This window comes from Camarhynchus parvulus, chromosome Z (genome assembly GCF_901933205.1).
Source record: "Camarhynchus parvulus chromosome Z, STF_HiC, whole genome shotgun sequence".
NCBI lineage: Eukaryota > Metazoa > Chordata > Aves > Passeriformes > Thraupidae > Camarhynchus > Camarhynchus parvulus.
The window spans coordinates 42,710,236-42,735,509 of NC_044601.1; the positions used below are offsets into that span (position 1 = coordinate 42,710,236).

The following is a 25,274-nucleotide window of genomic DNA, read 5'->3' on the forward strand; positions in this document are numbered from 1 at the left end:
CAGTTGTGAAAAGCTTTGTGAGCATTATGAAAGAATGTAGGGCAACTTCTGAAAAACTTAGATCTATGAGCTTGGAGATTATTGTAAGAGCTGATTAAAATACCCGAGAAATCAAATCAGGCTTTATGGGAAGGTTACAGTACCTTTGCAAAAGTAATACTACTAGTACTTTTGTGGCATAGTGAAGTATTCTTTTTGCTTCCAACTAAAGAAGCAAACACATATGAATTAGTTTTTTTATGGAATATGTTTCTCCTCCATCTCCTGCCCCTACCTGAGATAAAAGTTAACATTACTCGTTTAGCTAAAATAGTAGAATTGCTGCAACACACAAAGTACTGCTGTATTTAAGATGTTCAATTACAAGAATGCTAATTAAAATCCATGCACACTCTTAGGAGTACTCTTCTGTTTAAAGTGATACACTGCTGCAACAAAGCCACAAAAATATGAACTAGATAATACTGACAATTCTGTACTTTTTCTCCCTAAAAATCAAAATAAATAACATAAAAACAAACTTCAAATCATCTCTTCTGGTTATTACATACAAGCAAATATGTCTTTTTCCTACAGTGGTCATAGGCCACACCACTTTACATGCTGCTATGGTTACAACAGCAGATATTCTAAATTAGAAGTGTTCAAAGACCTGCTATGACTGCAGACCCAGTAATACTTACTCTTGAAGAATCTAGTGCACTCAGAGGTTTGTCTCCTCCACTGCAGATTTCCCACAAAGTGGTACCAAAACTCCATTTGTCTGTTGCTAGGCTTAGCTGTTTGGGATTCTCAATACATTCAGGAGGAACCCAGGGTATTCTCTCAAGAAGAACTGTGCAATCACACAAAGGAAACTTGTTAAGATAAATAATGATACCATAAAATTCCCTAACATATTTGATTTGGTAAAAATTACATTAATACAGACAGGTACTTCATTGCAATGTACTAATAATATTTTTCCAAGTATTTGTTCCCACAAAGAAAATCCAATTATGGAATATGGAAAAAATTAAAATAATATTTGTGAATCAAAGAGGAGGTCCATTTGTTTTACCATAAAATAAGCCTAAAAGTATAAAATTGCCTAAATAGAATTTCCATGTTACATTTGTTCTGTGAGTTCTCTATTTCCCCAATCTTACCAAGACTCAACAGCTATCACAAAGAACTAAGACATCAAAGAATAAAAAATACTTTGCTAGTGGTTGGCATATTATGGCACAGCAAAAGGCACCATGAAAAGGAATTTTACACTACGTGATTTTTAGGCTATTGCTACTGACTGCAGTAACAAGTTAAAACATGGGATTGTACTGATTTGGATTAAGAGCTCCTTAAAATGAGATCTCATAAGAATAATCTAAACTTCATATTAAAACAGGGAGAATTTAAATAGTTTACAGGCAAATAATGACACTGCATTATGTATAAGCTCTTAGATACATTACTTCTTTAGACATCGATAAAAACTACCAAGTAAGAAGTGTTTTTATTAAAAAGAAAGACCATAAAAGGAATAGTAAGGTTACTTCCATTCCATTAGCATAACAACCTTGCATACATTTTCCATTTAGTTAATTTTGCTGTTTCTAAAGCTTTGGAACGGTCTTAAGAGTGGATGATAACCCAGTAATTTTGACATCATCAAACAGCTCTAGATATTCACCAAGAAATGCACTAAAGATGCTTTTCAACTGCTAGTCAGCATTTTCAAAAGTGCATTTGGTTTCAGTTCTGAAAGTTCTTGATCAATTACAAGACACTAAGTTCAGTAGCTATCAGCAAATGTAAGAGACAATATTATATATTTACAATATAATATAACAATAGTACTACCAATGAAACAGGGTTGAAAATGAGAACAGCAGCGAAAAAAGCTCACGCAATGGAGAACTGTGGCCTTATTTCCTGTAGCTATTTGCTAATTTAAAAGGTACACTCAAAACTGCTTGGCTAAGACTGTAGCGATAATTACAAAATGACACACAGATTAAGGAACTTACTATGACAGAATTACATTAGATGGTGGTCAAAACCCCCCTAAACCTGTTTTTCAAGTCAGAAGCACTGAACAAGAAAGCTGATGCAAAGACTTACTATCTCTTGGTAAAACTGTAATACTGATGCCAGGATCACTTAGCTTTATAAATGGGAGGTTTCCAGACTTCCTGTCTTCCTCTCTGATAAGCAAGATATTTTTTGCACAGACATTCCCATGAACAAGGCCTTTATCCTCCTATAAACAGAAATCCATATTTTACAAACTGACCAAAAGTCTTACTGTTGAAGAGATATTTAAAGACAAATACTGTACAGTATGAGGGAAAAATCAGCACATAAAATAATGATCACAGATTAAGTTGATCAAACCCCAGGTACTCCACCAGTTTCTCTCAAACTTACAGTTTTCAGCCAATTTTTGTTATTTGCCTAAAGTCTGAAACAATTTGACATTTTTGAACTCAGAAGAATGCTCATCTATCCACTTAAAATTAATATAAGAATATTTAAATCCTGTTAAAGGAAAGGCTTATCTAGTCACATATCCTGTCTTGAATAATGGCCTTTATATTTAACTGGAAAGACTGTAAGGTTGAGACCTAGTGCCCAAGAAGAATGCACTAGCAGAGTGAACAGTACAGTGTTTTCCCCTCCCAGTGGTTAAGTATTAACACTACCAGGAAATAGTTTATGTTCAGCATCATGAGCTGAGGTGGGAAGCCCAGAAAGGACTGATTTGTGGGGGTGGTGGGGAGAAAGCATTACTGTAAATGTGTTTATATTTCATGCTAAAACATAAAGCATTACAAAAGAATGGACATTCAACTACACTTTGTTCAAGATACAAAGTCTGTCTCTGGATATCTACTAAATAGCTGGTATATGGCCAATCCATTATCAAAACCCTCCAGAGTTTTAAGAATTCAGGTAATAGCTCAGCCTTTCTACACACATTAGTCAGAATCACTTGAATTCTGCAATTAACAAAACTGAACCACTTACCAGAAAATGCATGGCTAATGCCAACTGTTTGGCTACTTCCAGCTTCCACAAAATATTGATAATATTTTTGTTCTTTTTCAAGTATGTGTCCAAGGATCCAAATTTTACATATTCTTGTACAAGGATGTCTGATTCATAATGATAAAAAGAGTAACAATTAAAACCAACAAGAAATAATAAAATTTCAGGACAGATTAATGACTTTAGTAGTACTCTTCTTTTGATATCTTGTTGGCGATCTAACTATAAATTTCAACTTCTGTGGTGTTTGAGTACTGCCATGAATACTCTATGTTCTTTATACTTTTTTCAGAGTGTGGAAGTTCACCTAATTTCTTCTTATTAGATTTAATATTTTAGGGTTAATTACTTAGATTTAATCTTTTACAGATTAGGTTAAAATCCAGTGAGCATCTTTCCACCCTCACCTGAAAGGCACAATAATGTAACTGTTGATGAAGCATAGTAGTGTACAGCACTATCAATGTGGTGAGCTGAATAACATTCAAGTCATTCACTTCACAGTTGTTTATTATCTATATTCTTACTGGAAAATGCAATGCTTTATTGACAAAAGATGCTTTGCTTGAAAACAGACAAGTATTTGCCCTAAAATTGTGCATATGTGTATGACATATGCCTTCATGCAGCCATCTAGCAAATTACTCCAGAAACAAGAACTGCCATCTTCATCACTTTCAACACAACAATTTCAAATCACATGACTGAATCCTTGCCCTCAGCTGCAAGATGCTCACATTGAAGCTACTAGTATTATCTGACTGTAACAAAAAAATCCTGGATTTTTTAACAAATTCACTTTAGAGACAGTAAATACTTTTTTTTTGCAATTATGTGAAACAATTTTTATCGAATTTGCACATCAAGTGTGAAAACCACAGAATCAATAACAGCCTTAAACTGTAGTAAGTCTCTTGCCTTCAGAAAGAGAATCATTCCTAGAGGACAGCTATGATCTAAAGGTGAATTATGTAACCATATACCTCTTGCTCTTCAATTATTTCTTTTCAATTATAAACTTGATCTACCTGAAATTTTATATATCGTCCCTGTGTGTGGTAAAATGAATAAAATACAAAAAACCCCATGTGGTTATCTTGGCCAAACATAATTCTGTGCCTTTTCCAGCCTTCTATGAGAGGTAATTTCTGATTGCAGAGGTAAATTCTGATTACTGAATCCACCATCTCTTTTGGCAATTCTTTCTCCCTAATGAAGGTAATCACCTACATAATAGGCCCATACAATTATAAAATGCTTCCTTTCATACAAATTTCTAATCACAGAAAAAAGAAGGGTTTTGGGCAAACTGACATTTCAGTGCAAAGACTGAATGAAGAAGAAAAAATGTTAAAGTGAGATCCAGCAGTCATATTTGAAGACATATCAGCATACGGCAACCATCCAAAATTAAGATTTCATTTCAAGATGGTAAATGTATTTCAGGTGTTCTTAGAAAATCTTATAAATACATAGTCACAAAGCTGTAAGCTAAACTGGAAAGACATTAAACTTTTGCAGACAGTGCAACATCTTACTGCTGCTAAAACTTTGTAGAGTGTTTGCTGAATTACCAGGACCTCATGTTTTCAGAATGGGATCTCTGAACCAAACTTCCCAAAGTTATATTTGTGCTCATAAAGTCAGCACAGGTGGTAAAGGGCAGCAATGTCTGTTTCTAATCACAGTAAATGAAGATTTTTCTGGCTAGCACAGTACCTCCCTTTCTAGCTAACCACAGCTGATATAATATAAGGATGCAATTTTTCTGGCACTTTAAAAGCTCATTCCAGAGGTACAGCAAAACTGATCTCAGACAGAACAGACATGACTGAGTCATCTACAGAGGTTACTATTCACACTGACTGTACTTTAAACAATTTTCCCTTTTCTTTGTTTTTACTATTAACTAGCTCTCAGATACCAAGGCTAATACTGCAGCAGCATGAACATGTACTAGCTGTCCAGCTGGTGTTGAACTTTTGTTGTTTTGTTTGGTTTTTCTCTGATTGTATCCAAAAACAATGTCAAACTCTAATAGAAGCATATAAAAATTGGTAAAAAAAGAATTAATTTCTACTTACTCTCTTCTCCACAAACACAGACTCCATAATTTAACACCAAGTGTTTGTAAGAAAGCTGGCTCATCATACTTGCTGCTTCAAAAAAGGACTTTTTGGAAAGAGAGGGAGAGATTGACAAAGAAAACACATCAGTAAAAACAAAGCCCCAAATTTCTAATAAATTTACTAAAACAAGTTTTTAAAAACATTTCAACTATCTCTTTGCAAAGGCCCTATGTAACATATTGTATCTTGTTTGTTGTTGGTTTGTGTTTGGCAACTGTTTCTTGTTTGGTTGGTTTTTGCTTCAGTATTTTTGTTGTGGAGGTTTTTTCCAAATTTTCTTTTTCTAAATAACTGGTGGTACACATTCCAGACAGGTTAACAACCTATTTTTCTCTGCCAGCAAATGTATCTCAACATTTTTTAAATAATATTTTTTTCCATGTCAATTACCTAGGTAAATTGAAGGCAAATTTATCATACACTATTCACTTTCTAATTTATTCTGCCATATGCACTGTTCAGTTTCCAATTTATTTCTTTGTAGCACATTATTAAGTTAAAACAAAAAATTATTATGTAATTCATCCACTACTGCAAGACCTTTTCCAACTTTTTCAGGAAAGTTTCAAATACTTTTATTGTTTTCTTTATTTTTTTAATCTGTTCAGTGGCATCTCCACCTACACTTGCTTGTGTACTGATTATTCACCCAACAAAGTGAAGTGAAAGTGAGAACATTTTCCTTCAGGTGACTATATCTTCTTTTATATTCTCTGAACTTTTAGTAACTGATTCATACTTTAGAATATAAATTTATTACCTATGTTATTAAAAGCAGTATTATAAAGTTACATTACTATAATAAACACTACTACATCTTGTGAAATTCAGTTCTCACATACAGAGTCTTGGGCTTGATTACACTACTAACTTTAGTTTTTGCACAAAAGCATTTCAGATCTGCTAAAAGCACCACTCAAAAAGTGAGAAGGCTCAGTGATTATGGATGAATCCATGTATGGCAAGTTTTTCTCATACATAAATACTTCTGATTACTTGATTTTATTGGAAAATCTGAAGACAGTCTACCTACAGGATGCGTTTTTCCATAAATGGTCCCTTGTCTGTAAATAATGACGTTACTGGTTAAGACAATCCTGTGGCCATACCACCCCTCCTCTGGTACTTTAATTGTACAAATTACCTGTTCTCCAGATCTCAATGGGTAGTTCTGAATTCTCTCACAGGTGGTGGGAACAGGGGAAATAAAGTACAAAGGTGTACTTCCCAAAGCCAGTCTCAAATCCATACTCCCAGTGCCACAAGTCTAAGCATGAGCTTGGTTCAACAAACAACTCTACCACACAAATACTCATTTATGAAGTAAATGGGTAATGCTTATGAAAAGAAGAAGAGTAATGCTCAGCATAGCATGGACAAATATTATATAGCAGTCAACAATCACACCAACCTCAGAGTAGTTTCTGTGCACTTTATCCAGCACCTTTAAAAGAACTTCAGTTTGATGGAGCTGGCCATAGTCTCCCACTTCTTTCCTTACACCTTTGAAAATCTTAGTAAATGTGCCCTGTCCAAGACTCTCCTCCTAAAAGGAAGGAAGGATACAGACAGAAATAAAATCAAAAATATCTGCCTGTTTTAAAAGACATCTTTAGAATCCCTCCCTGCATAAGCATATGCAAGTCTTTAGAGGTGTGCTGGCTGTAGAGTCCAGCTGAGAAGGAAAGGAAGCAACTATATCAGAAACATCTTAAATTTTTGCTTGTTTTTTATTGATTACTCAAGGATCTCAGAAAACAACTTGCTGCAAGAACCAGAGAGGAAGCAATTCCATTAAATATGCATTTAGACATCTCTAGAACCAAATAACTGTTATTGCAGTCAAAACAATGCTTCTTAATTATAAAAAAAATAGTTATTTGCATTACTGAAAAATAAAAGAAATTATTTTCCACAACTATAAGGAAAGATTACAGCAAAATCTCCTAGCTCAGATAAGATTCTTTTAAACACACACCGAGGTTTTTAAAACTTGGTGTATATTAAACCCAAAATCTGCAGTAGAAAAAGCAACAAACTGACTTACGAATATCAAGTCCTCATTACGGATTTTGTGAAAAACCATCTGATTGACATTATTGTGTCTCTGTAGCATAGGTGATGAAGGTACATCAGAAACACTATTGCTTCTGAAGACTAGAAGATTTGATTTATCTGGGAGAAGAAAGAGGGAAAGGAAAACACAAGTAAATTTGTAAAATATAAAACTAAACCAATACTGTTTCAGAATGGTTACTAATGAGGGGCTCCTGATTCAACACAAACAAGATACCACATTGAGATCAGTGTATTTTAAAAGCCATACAGCATTAAACTGAAATGAAAGTCTGATATTTTCTAATCAGCAAAATCATCTAGGTTCACTCATGAGTTTTATGTTTCTTTTGACAAACATTATGAAAATATTCCTAGCTCCTTTCACATTTTAACTGCTGCACTATTTGTAATAACAATTGAGGATGGAAAAGGGGATGTAAGTTACCTTCTCTTATAATACAAAGTCGAGCAAGTCTGATACTAAAACTAAATCTGAAAAGTATCTCTTTGTGGGTATCTGCTCATATCCACGATTATATTTATTCAATAATTTATCATTCTGATGCATATAAATTTTTATTTTAATGGAATAATGTTAAAATTTTATTCTCTATAATGTGCATACATATTTACTTTTTACATAGTTTCTAAAGTTTTGAATCCATTGGCTACTTTCAATCAAATCTGAGAGAAGTAAAAGTTGTATCATATAGTCTGTTCTGGCAAGATTGTCTTTAAATAAGAACTTTAATAAAGACAAAGACAATATTAAACTGTACATAGTACTACTTAGAAGGCCAGATATTTAAAGATTTCATAAATGAGAAAGATATTAATATGAAAGATAGGGAAAAAATTAAATGCAAATGCAAGAAAAACCCCCTCCTCAGGCAGAAGCCCTATTCCATGTGTATTTTTTTAGTGTTAAAAAGGAGCTGAAACCACACTGCAGACTTGACATAGCTCAGCTAAGATCAACAATGACAGAAATTCACTAACATTGTTGGTTCCATTGCCTATGGAAGTATTGTCAGTGATAAATAATTCATTTAGTAGCTCTTTCCTTCTCAAGACATGAAAACACTTGACGTAAGAAAAAATGCTGCTGCACACAATCCACTGCAATTAAGAAACCGGTTTTGCTTCTAATCACAAAACTGGTTACCATGATTACTTCTGGAAGACTATCTTACACCAAAATTTTGCAGACACCATGACTGGAAACTATGATTAAGAAGATGAATAAACAGATCAGTGAAATTAAAAAAACCCCACACAAATGTATCACAAAATATTTTGAGTTGGAGGGGATCACAAGGATTATCAAGTCCAGCTCCCGGCCCGGCACAGGACCATCCCCAGAAGTCACACCATGCACCTGAGAGCATTGTCCAAACACTTCTTGAACTCTGTCAGGCTGGTGCTGTGACCACTGCCCTGGGGAGCCTCTTCCAGGGCCCAGCCACCCTCTGGGTGAAAAAGCTTTTTCTAATACCCAACCTAAACCTCCCCTGACACAGATTCAGGCCATTCCCTTGGGTCCTTTCACTGTCACCACAGAGAAGAGATCAGTGCCTGCCCCTCCCCTTCCCCTCATGAGGAAGTTTTAACTGCAGTGAGGTGTCTCCTCATTCCCCTCTTCTCCAGGCTGAACAGAAAAACTGACTTCAGCCACTCCTCATACAGCTTCCCCTCCAAATCCTTCACCATCCTCATGGTCCTCCTTTGGGCACTCTCCAGTAGCTTTCTCTTATTGTGGCACCCAAACCAGCTCCCAGCACTCGAGGTGAGGCTGCCCCAGAGCAGAGCACAGCAGGACAATCCTCTCCCTTGCCTGGCTGGCCATGCTGTCCCTGATGCTTGGCTCTCCTGGTCGCCAGGGCACCGCTGACCCATGTTCAGCTTGCCACAGACCAGGAGCTCCAGGTCCCTTTCCATGGCACTGCTCTCCAGCAACTCATTCCCCAGTCTGTACATCCAGGGTTGCCCCACCCCAGCTGCAGAATCTGACATTTTCCTTCATATGAAACTTAATATGGCAGGTGATTGCCCCATTCTCTGAGGTGTCTTTAAAGGGCTCCCCTGCCTTCAAGGGTACCAATAGTTCTTCTCAGTTTTGTATCATGCATCTACCTGAGAGTCATTTAGTATTAACTTATTTTTAAGTCTTTAATCTAGAAAATAGAAAACTTTCTGCTTAGAAATAATCTCTCTCTTACCTTTTGGTTTTGGAGGACAGCATTTGATGAACTGGAAAATTATGCTGTCTGAACGGACAGTTTCTGTCTGGTAACAGGTCAAGAGATCCTTAAGATTACTAAAACTTCTCTTGGTTCCACTAAGATTATATTCTCCGTTCTCATTCTTCGTAATTAAGCAGTGCTTATAATCTGTAGTACTGTCACGCTGCAGAAAATTTTTCCATTAAAAATGAAATTAATATTTAATATTTGAAAGCTTATCTAAATGTATAGCACTCTACTAATTAGAGAAAGGATGCTTCAGTAAAATATGATCATAATCTGTTATTTTGTTCTCACTATGTAATATTGATTCTGAGAAAACATGACTCTACTCCCATCACTGGAACTAGCGTGTTGATGCTAGAGAAAAACAAATGTTAATGAAATCTGAAAAGATGGAGCTGAGAAAACAGATAATGGATCCTCGGAAAAATCCTTCAGAGCTATTAAGGAAAGCTCATTCACCCTGACACGGGCTTAAATCAAAACAAAATGTTGTTGGAAGAAATAGCCCTATTGCTTATACTCCATGTTTGTTTGGCAGGCATTTGGAGATCTCAGCTGTAATTTTGCTTTCGTATCATCTCCAGCACAGTTCTAAGAAATTACTTCCTAATACGTATTTTTAATATGCACTGAATTATTTTCACAAAGATTCTTGAAAAGATACCATTAAACATTTTTAAGTAAGATGAACTCTTAATAGTGCTTTTGTGATGCTGTATCTCAATCCTGCAACAAATGTTTCAACAAATTCTGAATATAAAAAGCCTTCCAATGACTTGCACAAGTCTCAGAAAAAGAAAAAAAAGTTGCAGTAAAGTCATTTACAGGCAATGGTAGTCTTCTCTCACAAGCTTGACTCTCAACTTTGCCTCTCTAAGCTTGTTCAGGAACTGATTTCTTTGTCTACAAAATTCCCTACCAAACATACCTCAATGACTGGACATAACATTTCTCCATTCACACATCAGCATTACTTGGTCATTTTCAGAGATGTACCTATCTCTGACAGTATTAGCAAACTTGCTAGCTCACTGTATACCAGCAGGAAAATTCTAGTATTACCTTTCCTAGCTAAAAACACAAAGGAAGCTCTGCTCATGTAATTAAAGATAAATCCATTCTTGAAACAAGATCATGAAAGTATTTAACAGCAATAATAAAGCATTATATCATCACTAGCTGCCAGAGAGAACAGGTACATCTGGTTCTCTAAGTACCATATGCATTTCCAAGGTGGCTTTCTCTCCAGCTAACAACAGAAATACCCAGGAGACTTGTGTTGATGTAACAGCTGCCAAATAATATGGCTGGCCCAGTACTGGTGATGAGGACAAGACCCAAACCCAGAAGAACCTGTGAAGGAGGCACTCTCAGGTCGTCAAAGGCTGTATAACCAATCTAATGAAGCCTCACTTGTGAGGTGGGAGGAGGTATGTGGAAAGCCCAGGGAAAAACTCAAGTAAAAACGTTAAAAAAATAGAAAACCCATCAGATTGCTTCAGCTCCATCTCCCAAATATCTATCCCAACATCACAGTCCCAAGATCCATGTCATTATCTCCAGAACTCTTAAGCTCTCTTCCCTTGGTCTCCAAGGAATATGGCATGTGCATTAGCAATTCTGTATCAACTCTGATGTTTCTCACAAGACCCTGAAAATCGCCCGGTCTGATAAAAGTAGCTATAGAATATACCAGACAAACATTTTGGAGGAAAATTCAGAATAATTTATTGAACATCTTAGGCTCATTGTTATATCACAACAAAAATTAAATAGGCATTAGGACAGAATACAAACCTCTATAGCAAAGGTAAGGAAGTATTTTTTAAAATCTTTAGGGCTGCAGCGAAGGACATAGAAACCAGTCTGATTACCCGCTTTCTTCAGTTTACTGATAGCAAAGTCCATGCTGCAGTAAAAAGAAAATGTTTAATATTGCATAATTGCAAAATGCAGGGACATAAGATGTTGAGTAATGAGCAATATTAACAAATATCTAAATAGAATAATTAAAACTTTCAATTTTGTACAGCTTTCTTTAAGATAATCTCTCTGCCCTTTATTTTCCAATATATAGGGTGATTGCTTATGTAGAGAGCAGCATATTAAAATTTTTTGATACTAAACCATCACAATTATTTATCCAATAAGACATGTTAAGGGCTAAAAAAGTATATTCCCCACAGCTTATGATATGATTTTAAACATGCATTATGAAAGAAGCTATAATAAAATTACCTAACAAATAAGCTTAAATTAGCAAAACATTTGTGTGGGTGAAAAAGGTGGGTTTAACCAGGAAAATGGCTAACAAGAAAAAAGAGCTGAAATAAAACAACATTCATTATTATTATAAGAAATAATTTCCTCTTAAACAAGCCTTGCTAACTCACTATTTCTATCCCTATCAAGGAATTATCTTTCCACTTAATTTTTATCACATGTCACAAAGGCACTGTATTTTACAAGTGAAAAATAAGATGAAAAATATAAAGCATTTTATGTTACATAAATGCAATTAAAAACATTTTAAGATGCCTACCACAGTTCACAGACAACTAAAGCTCATCTTCCAAAAAAAAATTGAATTGTCATATTACTAAAAAAAATACTTACAAAATTGGCCCATGACAGTTGCTTTGGATATTTTCAAGGACTGATGGTGGTACTACTTCTTTACAGAGATAATGATGGGCATCCGCTGTTAATCTGTAATATCCATCAATTAATGATACAAAGGAGAGAGCTTCTCTTAATGACTGAAATTCAGCCTCCTGTTAAATTGCCAGAGAACAATGTGGGGCAGGGAGGGAGAGAGAATTTCAATTTTTAATAGGCAACAAAAAATTCCTGAATATGTTAATGCTATAAAAGATATGCATAAACGTGCACATTAAAGACATTAATAAAAGCAGTTTTTAACTGATGCTTGTACCTTCTACCTTCTTGTTATGCTTCAAAACTTGATAGCAACCTTCAGTGTTCAATATCAAATCCAAACCAAAGAAAACAGAGAAGTTGTGGATGCCTTATCCCTGGAACAGGCTTTTGAGCAATCTGCTCTAATGAACTGTGTCATAGCCCATGGCAGGGGTGTTGGAACCAGCTGATTTTAAAGTCCCCCCCAACTCCAACTGTTCCATGATTCTATGAAATCTGCCTTAAAAAAAAAACCCTTAGTCTAAATAGATGAAACAGCAGAGGAATGCCAATATGAAAGCATTTGAAAGGGAAAAGCAAGTAGATACAAGTCAGCATGCAGATACCTGCTGCACTGCCAATACAGTCTGGTTCATTACCCTAAAGGAAAGCCTTCACTTATCAAAGATCTATATGTCTGCCTCCAAGCAGAAAAGAAAAATCTCCAGGAAAGTACCTGCCTGAAAACTTAACTACTAGTCAGCAAAAACTGGCATCCTCAGGTGGATCATAGACAGAAGATGATCTTTTACTACTATGAAGACTGGTACACTGGAGAGGAGCAGGGAGAAAAATCGTGTGAACAAAGGAAAATGGGTGTGAAAAAAGGTCTTATGCACAGTATGATTAACAGATAAAAACAGGGAAAAAATTACATCAATCTGCAACAACATATTAATTGCTGCAAGTAAAACAAAAACAGAGAAGCATTTTCTGAGTCATCCTAGGTTTCATTCAGTAGTGTAACCCAACAGAACAGAATTTAGTATGTGTTTGCCTGTGACACCAGCGACATACTTAGCTGAACACAATTATTTGGCAAGTTCTTTGCTAGAGAGCAATAAAAAGAGGTGTTTTTGAGTAAGTGTCAAGAATTTAGTGTCCAAACTCCTTTTTAAGAGGACCAGGACCGGAAACAACTGCAGCCCATGGTGCAGGCCATGGTGAGGCAGCTATGCCTCTGCAGCCCATGGAATTTCATAGTGCAGCAGAAATTCCCCTGCAGCCCCATGAAGAACCTCACATCACAGAAGGAGGATGTGCCTCAAGGAGCTTGTGACCCCACAGGAAGCCTACAGGGAAACATAGGTGCTGGCAGGATTTGTGGCCCCATAAGCCACTATGGAGCTGTGGAGAAGCCTGCTCCTGGAGAACTGCACTTTGTGGCAGTGACCAGCACTGGAGCAGTTCATGAAGAACTGCACCCTGTGGGAACAATTTGCATTGGAGAAGTTCATGGAGGACTCTCCACCATTGGAGGGATCCCATGCTGGAGCAGGGGATGAGTTGAGGAAGACTGAGAGGCAAGGACAACATGCAATGAACTGACCACACCTCCCATTCTCAATGCTCTACACTGCTGAGGGGAAGGAAGTAGAGAATAAGGAATAAAATTGGCCCATAAAGAAGGGAGGGGTGGTGGGAAAATATTTTTAGGATTTTTTATTCTCATTACCCTACTCTGAAACAAATTCAATTAATTTCCCTGAGTCAATTCTGTTTTGTCCATGATGGTTAGTATGTCAGCGATATCTATCCTTATCTTGACCCACAAGCCTTTCATTGCATTTTCTCTCCTCTGTTCAAGCTGAAGAGGGGAGTGATTAGAGCAGATTCGGTGGGCACCTGGTGCCCAGCCAGGATCTGCCCACCCCACAATTCTGTGATAGTTATACCTGCTAGAAAGCCTAACTCAAATGCAAGGTTATAGTTCAAGTAAAAAACTTTTTACATTTGGATATAAAATATTTTCTTAAGATCTTCTTCAAAGAACTGTACACAGTAAAAGCAGTAACATTAATTTTGTCCTTACACTTATTTTGTATCATCATTCTTCAGAACATTTTGAAGCCTTTTTGAATGTGTTGGTCTCTAGCAGACAGCTTATCAGGACACCATGGAAACAGCACACTTGAGAACTGAAACCATGGACTCAGGTTTAAGACTAATATACAAAAGAACCAATCTGTGTGCCAGAAATTTTCCTCAGATGTAAACATCTCTTTCTATTTCATTTCAAGCACATAGCTTTGAATGCAGAAATCCTTTAGTGTTCTGATAACACCCCTTACACTGCTGACAGTGTTTAGTTTTATCTCATGCTTAATTAACGTAGTCATGGATTATACAATACTATGCATACAACAATCACACAGCTCGCTCAAAGCAGTATCTATTAGAAAGAACAGCAACCAAAGTAAACAGACCAGATTCTTGCTGTCTTGTTTGTGAATGGTGACAATTCTTCTCTCACTGGAGCCTTCTTGGCTTGCTTGTTTAATGCTGACATCAATGATATCAGGAAAATCACAGTACGTTTGTAAATCCTGCAACAAATATCATATAATTTCAGTAATAACATAAATGGCAATTAAAAACGCTCACCTATTTGCAGCATTGGAACTTCTACAACTCCGAACTCATAAGCTAACAACAAAGAGGATTATAAAACCTTAAACATGCCATTACAAGCAAATAAAGGATTTTTTTCTTTATGGAATCATCACTAGGAACATAAATTGAAGAACAGACAAAGATCCAGGAACCATGAACAGAAATATCCACATATGGGCTTGGGCTTTTATAATTGTAGATATTTCTTCACTCTGTAGTATTTTACGAACAGTGGAACATTTAGATTACCTTTTTGAGAAGTTGTTTTTTTTTTTGTGAGCTTATTATTGGCATCCTGATTAAACAAATTTAGAAACCTGTTAACAATACAAAATGTCATAACTTCATTCAGAGTGATACAAGCTGCAAATCTGTAGCTGGATGAAGAAAAAGTGTACGGTAGTCCTCTCAGTCCTATCTGCTTGTTCATTTGGTTGGTGAGAATGTAAACTTGCAAAACAAATTTCTTCACAATCTACTCCACATATGTCATTACATACAAATAAATAAAAATTATTTTTCAGTTCTGTATCTAAATAACAATTCATCAGTAAAGCTTACTGAAACAAGTTACAATCATGCTTACAAGCAACCATATTAATTAATCCAGTTTTCAAAACCAACTTTATAAATAGTTTCTTTACCAGTGAAAATATATGCAGTGTCTGTCAATAACAGGATGATAACATTTTTAATTATGAAAAAATAATTTGGCAATCTTTATAAAAAACATTATTCATTCAAACACTATGCTTACTAAAGGCTTGGTTGCCAAGCCCAAACAGCATAGTATGCATACACTTTGTACACCTAAAACTGGAAATTGCAGAATCTGACATTTATGACAGCTCCTGTCAGAGCAACTTGCATTTACAGGAAAATAAGGGAAAGCAGAGGGCTGATACATAGCAACTATTAATGAAGTAATTGTCAATCTACAAATATTTCAAGAACACCACACTTCAAAAAATATGGGTATGTAATCAGATTTACTTTTTGCTAAGTATTGAAAAAAACCACTCGCATATAGCATTTTTTACAAATTATTACAGCACACTATAGAAATACAACTTTTTGTACTTTGGTCTTGTCTGCTACATATTACAAATCAAAATTACCAAACCAATGCAATTATTTTGAAAAAAACACACATACTCCAGTTTGCCTTTACTTTGCATAACTCCCACACTCTCAATGTACACTGTTTTGAGTTTCTATCCGGTTTTGGTAAACTCAACATAATGAACAGTCACGATGGGAAATCTCTCACACACACACACAAAACAATACTAATAAATAAAAATGCAGCAGTATGTGATTACTAGCACTTATAGGAACCACTAAGCACCTAATTCCTGAAGAAAGACCATAGGGACTCCATAATCACACAGATGTCATTTTAAATTCACTAATTGAGACACTGGTAGGAGTCTAACTGCAGCAGGAAAGAGGTATAGGAAAATCTGCCTCTTGTTTGGAGTCCTTAGACCACTGCTTTCAAAGAAGATTTGGGGAATTTCTGCATTTTATCTACACCTGGGGGCATGGTCATTACATTTTCACATTTTTTATATGCCATTGTGAAGCAAAATTTGCCTACCAACTTTGCTTTAGGTAAATCAGAACTTCTAAAACAAGTTTAATACTCTGTTCTATAACAAGTTATTAAAATAATTTTTTAAAATTACCTGCTCTCCAAGTGTCTCACAGTCTTTAAGTTTTCCCCTTGAACATTGAATTCCACCATTTCCAGTTATTACAACGGTTGCAAAACTTTCCTCTCCAGAAGGACCTCCACCAGGTTCTTTTACTTCAAAAACCTCTGAATAGAAGGCAGGCTGAAGGGTTTCCAGATTTATGAGATACTTAAGTTTCAAGTTTCTGGCAGTAGCTTTGCATTGGCCAAACTGTTGTATAAATTTGCGGAACCTGTACCTTATTCTTTTTCGTGTCAAAATGTGGTAGTCTTGGATTTTTGCTCGCACACACTTAGGTAAAAACATTTTGTAGCTGTGAATACATAACCAGACAAAAAAAAACTACTAATTTTATCCATTAAATCCAGCAAAGATAATTAGTTCTGTGCTAAACAAGTCAACATTGAAAACACCTTTTCCTCTAAATGTACTGTTAGTTTTACAACTGTAGGACAACAAAAATCCTTTCTTAGATCTGTAGTATGTTCTTTCAAATAGAGCCCCCTGTCTTTTTCCATTTTCCATTTTTTCCTTCATTCAATTGCAACATAAACTACATGATGCATTTTCCGTAATTCAAAGATGTCTGTTCCTTCATTAGTGAAGTTCTAAGGTAAGGCAGCAGAAGTTACAAAATTGCTCTGTTTGGTGTAGAAATTGTAAAGAGGATACTGCATGGCAACCACATGGATAAAGGACAGATTTCCTGGCTGAAAATACAGGTGGTAGAATAAAAACTGTGGTTGGTTGTCACTGAAGTTCTATGTCAGGGACTCAGCTGGAGTAGAAACTGATATGATTGATACACCCAAGTGAGCTGATAAACTCAAGAAAGTTTAGCAGAGATCTGCCCAAGATGGTTAAGAGCCTGGAGCACATGACATGAGAGAAGAAGCATATGGGAGCTTGATTTGTTCAGCTTGGAGAAAAGTAGGCTCAAGTATGGTATTCTACTAATTGTCATCTATAAATATGAAAGGACAAGAGAGGATTATCAGTATCACAGAGGAGACTGATTAGGTACAGAGAAAATCTTTCACAATGACCGTGGTCATGCAGAGGACAAAGGAGTTACAGGGGAATCTCCATATCTGGACATTTTCAGAACTTGACTGGATGAGGTCCTGAGTCCCTTCATCTAACTTTGAATTCGACCCTGACAGGAACAGGGGCTTGGATCTGATGACATCCAGAAGGTGTCTCATCTAAAATTACTGCTTACATATTTTCCTCACACAAGAAGCTGCTGGCTTACCTTTCATCAAGAGAGTCAAATCCATGTCTCCAAATCATTTATGGTCATCATGACACAAATTTTTTATTAATGTCTAGTTTATATAGGTAAAATTATGTAACTATTTTACATCAACACATCCGCTGCCAACAGGTGAACACCTTCTCCTAGACACTAACGTGCAAAAATACAATGTTTAGGCATGAGATAGATGTGAAACAGTTACAAATTACAGAATCACCTGACTGAATTGTAAATAGCCATTGGGGTTTGGTCCTTTTCTTTGGCCACTCTCATCATATCCAGAACAGCCATTCCAAGGCATTCTTCTTGTGTTTCGTGAGTAACAGGCATCTGTACCCATCCATCCAAAAAATCAGCTCGCCACTGAGAAAGAATGCAAGAAAGCAAATGAAACCTGGTGCACTGCTGCTTAACAAGAATAGAGGTTTGGGGTGCAGTTGTTGGGGGGAGCTGTGGTTGTGTTGCTTGATTGTTTATATTTGGTTTGTTTAGGGGGTTTTATTGGCTTGGTTCTTTAAAGACTGAATGACCTACTTCATCCGCAGAAAGATGTACTTATTCATAAGGAATACCAGCTGCTATCATGCTTAGAAGCACTGTTTTGAACTTCATCTCTCCAAATACACAATAGGGCATGGAATTTAATTTCCAGCTTGAGAGGGCTTCAGGCTTTCAAGAGCCTACAGAGTTACTAGGAGAAGATGGAAAGGGAATAGATGCTAATAACCCTCACCAATCTGCATTTAAAAACAGGAGAGCAAAGCATACCTGTGCGAATAGGTAAGACATAACAAGATCGTCAAGGACGGGGCTTTCTGCACCACGAAGAACGCCGTACCGGTATGCTCTGTTGCTGCCACTGCAATACCAGTGGGGAAAATAAAACCTGGTAGGAAATAAATTCAAGCAAATGTTAATAAACAGATATTTTGGTTACCAGCATCAGACATTACTGCTCTCAAATACATGTAACTAGTGCTGCTGATCTGGAGGACCACTATGAAACCCCAGTTACTCAATGAAGACTTCAGAATCCAGATCTTGATGTTTTAAAGTACTATAGTATTCAAGCAAGGTGATAAACTGTATTGAGAGGAATGAGAACCTTTGCTAAGTTATTTCCACTAATCAGAATACAGAGAATTTTATTAGTGCTTTCCAGTTTCCTTTGAAACAGTTCCCAAAAAAAAACACTTGGGCCAAATTATATAATGTAAATAAATTAAGCAATTTACAAAAGGAAAAGTGTGACTACAGTTTGAGTCGTCCACATTCAATTACAAGGTTAGGGAAAAACTGTTGTATTGCAGAAACATGTCTGACTATGCAGAACAATTACCCTGCATTTCAGAAACTACTACTTATTTCAAACAGGCAAGCACAGAGGAGATGAGATGTATCATTATTAAGAAAGCTTTTTACTTCTAATACGTTTTTATTGTTTGTTTCTTCAATCTGACACTGGTAAACATATTAGATAGAGAAAATTAATAAAGTACATAATTCAAATCACTCCAATATTTTTGATTCTTTTCGCTCCCTGTTTTCCAGAAAAAGCCAGCAATCTGTCCATAACTTCTAAGAAACTACAGTTCAAAAGTGTACAACATTTTATTTAGATTACCTTATCCGGTAAATTAGGATGAGCCTGGTTGTTTCATCCACATGGAAGATGTGATTTGGGGGATACCACATTCTGTCTGTTTCACTCATGAGTGCAAACATGTTATGATACACTGGCATGATACCTACATGAGGAGCAGAGAAGCAAACATCAGCAGGAAACAGTTTTCACAAAATATTTTAAAAATACTGTTAGTTAAAAGCAGCAGATTGCCACAGTGCTCTGCTACTATGGGCAACAGGTATCATCAGTACTGCCAACAACGCTGCAATCACAATCCCATAACCTGCAGGCTGCTTTGCCGGTTAAATTTTTCATTCTTCCTTTATGCTCTCTGACTGAAGACTCTGTTCACCTGTTGTCCCATATCCACTGTTAGATAACAAGATTTTCTCATTTTCTCTGTATGGCATTTAATAAAATGTCTTTTAGCCTCCCAGTTTAGAAACAGCTTACAACAGTAGATTTTTTTCCCGCCTTTCCAAAATCAGATCATTTGATTTGAGCATTGATTTTACAACTAAGCATTGATTTTAAGATTTTAGTCTGATTAAAAATTAGAAGTAAAGCAATACAAAGAAAATTGTAATGACTAGGACAACCACTAACCATTTCCATTTTAGTAACTCAGTTTACAACAAACCCAAACACATACTGTTAAAATAAAACAGAATTGGAAAATATTCTTTTCCCTCAACAACTTTGATTTATGCTAAGGGTAACAAGCAATCCTACTTAATCAGAAACTAAAAAAATCAGTTGAGCATCAACTCTTCAGGAGCACCAAAATTTTAATTTGACTTTAATGCTCCCTGCTGAAATACAGCCTACGACAGAGGGTTGTACTGTGCTGCAGTGTTATGCATCCCTGTGATGCCAGTGTTAGACCTGGAAGACAGGTTAACTTTCTGAAAACTGACAGCACAAAATGATGAACTGCAGGTATTGACATACATATTCTGAAGACAGAAAGAGACACAGGTCAAAAAGCCAGAGAGTAGGATGAAAAATTACAATGTCAAAGTTAGTGCAGGTCATATCTAAAGAAAACTTTACATTACAACAATATACTTTGGGGTAATAAGGCAAAAAAAAGAAGGAAAAACAAACAGGTAAAGACAATAAAAGTAACTTAAAATGACATTATGAGACAAAAGAATTCTGGGAAAAGGCAAAATACCAACACCCCTGCTCAAAGACTTAGAATGAAGGAATTGAAATTCTCACAAGAAGCCAGGAGAAATAAAAAATCCTTTATTTCTTTTTCTGTTCTGAACCACATGTAGGTAACTACTGAAAGGGGCAGACCCCACATTTCTTTCATCACATCTAGACAGCATGTAAGACAATCAGAAGAAACAACCAACCGATTCCACATATAAAACCACATAACCCTTTGGAATAAAACATATTTCAGTCTTAAACAGCAACTAGCTTATTAAATTTGATACAAAAGGGTTTGCTTCTATAGGGGTTTAGAAAGTGGGCTAAGAACTAGAGTTCTATTGCATATTTGTGAAGGTTAAACTGCTGAAATCTGTAGGCTAATAATCTGACACTTTCTTAAACCAAAGTTCTACAAAAACATACCAGAGCTGCAGGTGTTAACATATGATTTTCTAAGAAAAGGAGTCACAGACTTACAGGAAACTAGGGAAATGGAAAGCATTATATAAGGCAATGAAAGGGAAACCAAAATGAAACCAATCCCCTACAGGAATAATACTGAAGGGATAAGTAACTGAAAAATAGGCTGTAATCCTAAATGTTGCAAATTTATGCAACATTTGATGTTGTGCATACATCTTTGACATATTTGATCCATCCAAGTTTTGACGATTTTTTAATGGAGTTAAAAAGAAACCTACCCCGTACAACTAAACATGGTTCTCGTTTCATGTGTAAAGTGGGACAGATTATACTGTACTACATGTCAGCTGTCCATAAAGCAGTAACTTAGCAGTTACCAACTTAGCAGTTTTATGTCTGTGTGGTGTATGTATCCCAAACAATTTCAGATCAATTACAGTGTAATGTACGTGAGAATCACTAGCCTGTTTCATGACTATTGCTAGATGCTAAACACCATTCAGGGCAATGCTGAATATTTACTATATAGCTAGTGAGACCTAGCTAATACATTTACCCAAACTACTAACCATCCCGTCTACACTTACTGAACAACATTTCAAAACCATATTCTTAAATTCAAACGCTAAGCTGCTGTATTTGACCAAATACATTACAGACACCACAATCACCATGCCACCTCACACCTCGAAAAACCCCACACGGATTTCAAGATCCTACCATTGTCATTCTGAAACTTTAACCAAGACATGACCATGGTACTCCCCCTACAAATCAGAAGTACTTATATTAAGCCCTCCCCCTGCCACTGTCTTCCTTTGTATGAAAAGTAAACTGTTCACTCTTCCATCCCTCATATTTTGGCATTTATAGTTCTGAATGGTAACTTGCACCATTCACTGGCAGTATTTAATGACACAGAGATCATGCATATTTTTCAAGAAAAGGAGTTTCACTTTTTATCCCTTTCCCTTTAGAACTATTAATTCACTTTGCTCAACAATTGCTCAACAATTATAAAATAGAGCAAATCCCTTTATTAAATAGAGTCTGGAAAATTGTCCACAAAAATCTGACAAAAGCAGAGAACAGAAACTTCTCTTTTCATGTAATTCTTACCACCACTATTAACCGCAGGGTCTTTTAAAGTGAAGATAACTGCAGTATTCAAACATTTTCTCTAGAAACAATGAAAGTCTAAAAACTGGAGTGGGGAATAAAAGTCTTCTGCTGAAGCCTAGATATGTCAACAATAGCAAAAACTTAGGAGAAATATAAATGTAAGTGAAGGTAAGTAAAATCATAAGAGCCATTCACAACAGGTACTGAAAAGCCTCCCCTGGATTTTTGCACTGCATTAACCATGCTATCAGCTCAATCTGTGCGGGATTAGGAGAGAGGATAGTGACTCAGACGTAATTAATCAGAATTTTCACTGCTTTGTTTCTCCAGCAAGGGCTATCAAGTAAATTTTCTGGAATATTGCAATGACAAGATCTCTTTAAAATTTATTTATTTATTGCATAAGGCTAAAGAAATGAGTATATATATTTATATAAACATATAGTATATTCATACTATATAGTATATATTCATACTATATAGTATATACTACAGTCAAGTAACATTACAAAAGACTACAACACAGCATAAGTTTATACTTCAAACTTCTGTTTCAAACCTAAAAAAAAGTAGAGTCTTCTTTTCCTCATTATGATTTTAGAGCTTCACATCCAGACAAGTCTCATTACTTCATTTATCCTGAAGCAGCTAAGAAAACACAGTTTTTCTGTATTTCCTCCTTTATTGGCATCAGGAACCCTTTCTCCCATACAGTATATTTTCATAAGCTAATGTCCCTCTTCTAAGAAAAAATTAAAAAAGGGAAGTGTAAATCACAACAAGCCATGACACCACTATGAAATGTTAAAGTCATGCAGAGTCTGCATTAGAAATACTGTTGTATGAAACTCTCAACTCAAGCATGTAAGTTATTAGATATAAAAAGATGAAAGCAATTAGTTGAATGATTAATAAAAATCTCAAATTTTCTATATAAAAAGTCTAATACATACGTTAGTTCTCATACAGTTGGAAGTAAATAATTTAAAAATTATATAGCCCTGCATATACCAGATGGAAATTTGCTTGCCTTTTCTGACATAAAAATAGTATCTTGCATTATCATTCATACAAACTGGAGGCTTACCAAACCCTAAACATCACATTCAATGTCACTATCCTGTCAACAAAATGGTTTCTGAATAGTCAATCAAAGCTTCTATTTCTTTTCCTGGAAAAACAGAATTGCTCAGAGTTCTGATGAATTCATTCCCCAGCTAGTGGGGGAGAGCAGGGGGGCTGCATGTTCCAGATGAATTTTCAGGAAAGGCAATCACCTAAAGGAAGACAAACAAAGAAAAACCAAACAACAACACGACCTCACAATAACAAGCAAACACACACACACACTCACACACACATACACACAAAAAAAGGAAAAAAACAAAACCAAACAAAACCATCAAACAAAAAAAACCCCACCAACCCTCAGTGAACGGTTACACTCAACGACAACTCCCAGCTGTGTGAACACTGAGTCATGTCAATTCTGGAAATTCAGCATGCATAGAATTCCCTTGTTAACAGCACGGAATCTCTTCTCAAGCATAGAAGCAAAGATCACAGATCATAACATTATTCAATGCACTCTCTCCCTTGAAAACATTTCATTGACAGCAAACACTGCCACCATTTGCCACATTAAATGCTTTGAAACAGTGTTTTTACTCACTTATCATTAAAAACTCTCTGCCATTTTATGGTTTTCCAAGAGAGACCAGCATTTTTCAAGGTTGTACCATGGAAATTTTGACAAATTGCAAATTGCAAATTTGCAATTCAGATGGGTGAGAATTAAATTAAGATACACCTAACACAAAGATTCTGCAACTTCTAGAAAAATTTCTCTAATATATTTCATTTCTATCATCAGTTAGTTCCTCTAATACCACTCTCCCCCTCAGGCTAAGAATAATACCTTTTCTTCAATTTGGTGTGACATTTCTAATCTTTTACTTGGCAATTAATTAGCTAACATGCAAGAACTGAACCATGACTAACTCATCACTTTAAATTTAATTTCAAGACACCTTCTTTATTTTTGTATTTCTGCTTGGACAATGTGATAGTCACTTTTATGTACAGTTTTCCTTATAAAAATACAAATCCACAAAAATGTTTATATTTATTATATTTTCCCAAACCAGAAAACTGTTTTTAAATAAAGTTTAAAAAAAAAGGCCAAGCTTTTGCATGCATGTCAAACTGGCAGAAAAATATTTAGACAGACTAATATTTTTATAGCCAATACATACCAGATATGACGGATCTAAAGTCAAGTTAGCAGTGACTGGAAAATTTTAAATTGTTTGAACTGTTTAAAAGATACGTGACAAGACTCTCTGACTGCTGATGTTTGCCTAGATCCAGTCCTGCTTTGCCTCCCACAGCAGTCATACTTGGATATAATCAGCTCTGCTATCAAAAGATCTATCAGTTGTTCAGATCACAAAATTCATTAACAATTACCAAATTTGTTATATCTCAGTCTTGCTTACTACCCAAATCACTCCCTTCTTAACCAAGTATTCTGACTCACAGCTTGCTCCTGAAAGATGAGTCTTGCAAACAAACATTACATGACCGTATGGAGTCATATGTCCTGCTGTGCAACCAAAAAAATCCTCTCAGAAAAAAAAAAGAATAATAAACAGTAAGAAGCAATGCCTCATGATTTAAGCATAAATGGTTGCTAAGAAAGAGAAAAAAACAAAAAGATGATCACTTTCATACCCAGAGATTATAGGAATGAATTTGTTTTATTAAAAAATTCAATGTACTTTTGCAAAGAAAGATGTTTGCACAAAATGCATATTTGAATTATTTTACTACAGATTTCAGCCCTGGTGTATGTTAGACTCTAGGTAAATGCAACAATTCAAAGGCATTCTTAGATATCAATGTATTATTTATTTATAATATACCGCCCTGTTATTTACACACTTTATTTCCTAAACCATTACAAAGAGTATCAACCACACACACAAACATTCATGTTATATCTAACAGAACAGTTTCCTTCTGCAAAGTGATTAAGCATGTATAATATACAACATATGCATGTAACTTCCAGGACCAAACTGTTTTGCAGGGCTGCATCAGGAAGTAATTCATGCTATTTGCAGCTCCTGCTATGATTTAACTATTCAAACTGGGTCTTAGCTCAATGAAAGAAGACTTTCAGTTACAGGATGGTATACCCTC

The 25,274-nt window shown here is 35.8% G+C and overlaps 1 protein-coding gene across 8 annotated transcripts in view; it reads right to left on the bottom strand.

The window, feature by feature from the left end:
* JAK2 (Janus kinase 2) overlaps nt 1-25,274 on the bottom strand; it is an 89,947-nt gene that overhangs the window by 20,059 nt on the left and 44,614 nt on the right. For all 8 annotated transcript variants that reach the window (XM_030968264.1, XM_030968259.1, XM_030968260.1 and 5 more), the window contains 14 exons: nt 19,359-19,482; nt 18,503-18,620; nt 17,952-18,097; nt 16,468-16,789; nt 14,593-14,712; nt 12,083-12,240; nt 11,264-11,375; nt 9,437-9,623; nt 7,207-7,334; nt 6,571-6,705; nt 5,115-5,202; nt 3,010-3,137; nt 2,104-2,242; nt 684-835 (listed from right to left, as the gene is read on the bottom strand). In XM_030968264.1, the coding sequence (XP_030824124.1) occupies nt 684-835; nt 2,104-2,242; nt 3,010-3,137; nt 5,115-5,202; nt 6,571-6,705; nt 7,207-7,334; nt 9,437-9,623; nt 11,264-11,375; nt 12,083-12,240; nt 14,593-14,712; nt 16,468-16,789; nt 17,952-18,097; nt 18,503-18,620; nt 19,359-19,482 (2,057 nt within the window). The remainder of the gene's footprint in view (nt 1-683; nt 836-2,103; nt 2,243-3,009; nt 3,138-5,114; nt 5,203-6,570; nt 6,706-7,206; nt 7,335-9,436; nt 9,624-11,263; nt 11,376-12,082; nt 12,241-14,592; nt 14,713-16,467; nt 16,790-17,951; nt 18,098-18,502; nt 18,621-19,358; nt 19,483-25,274) is intronic.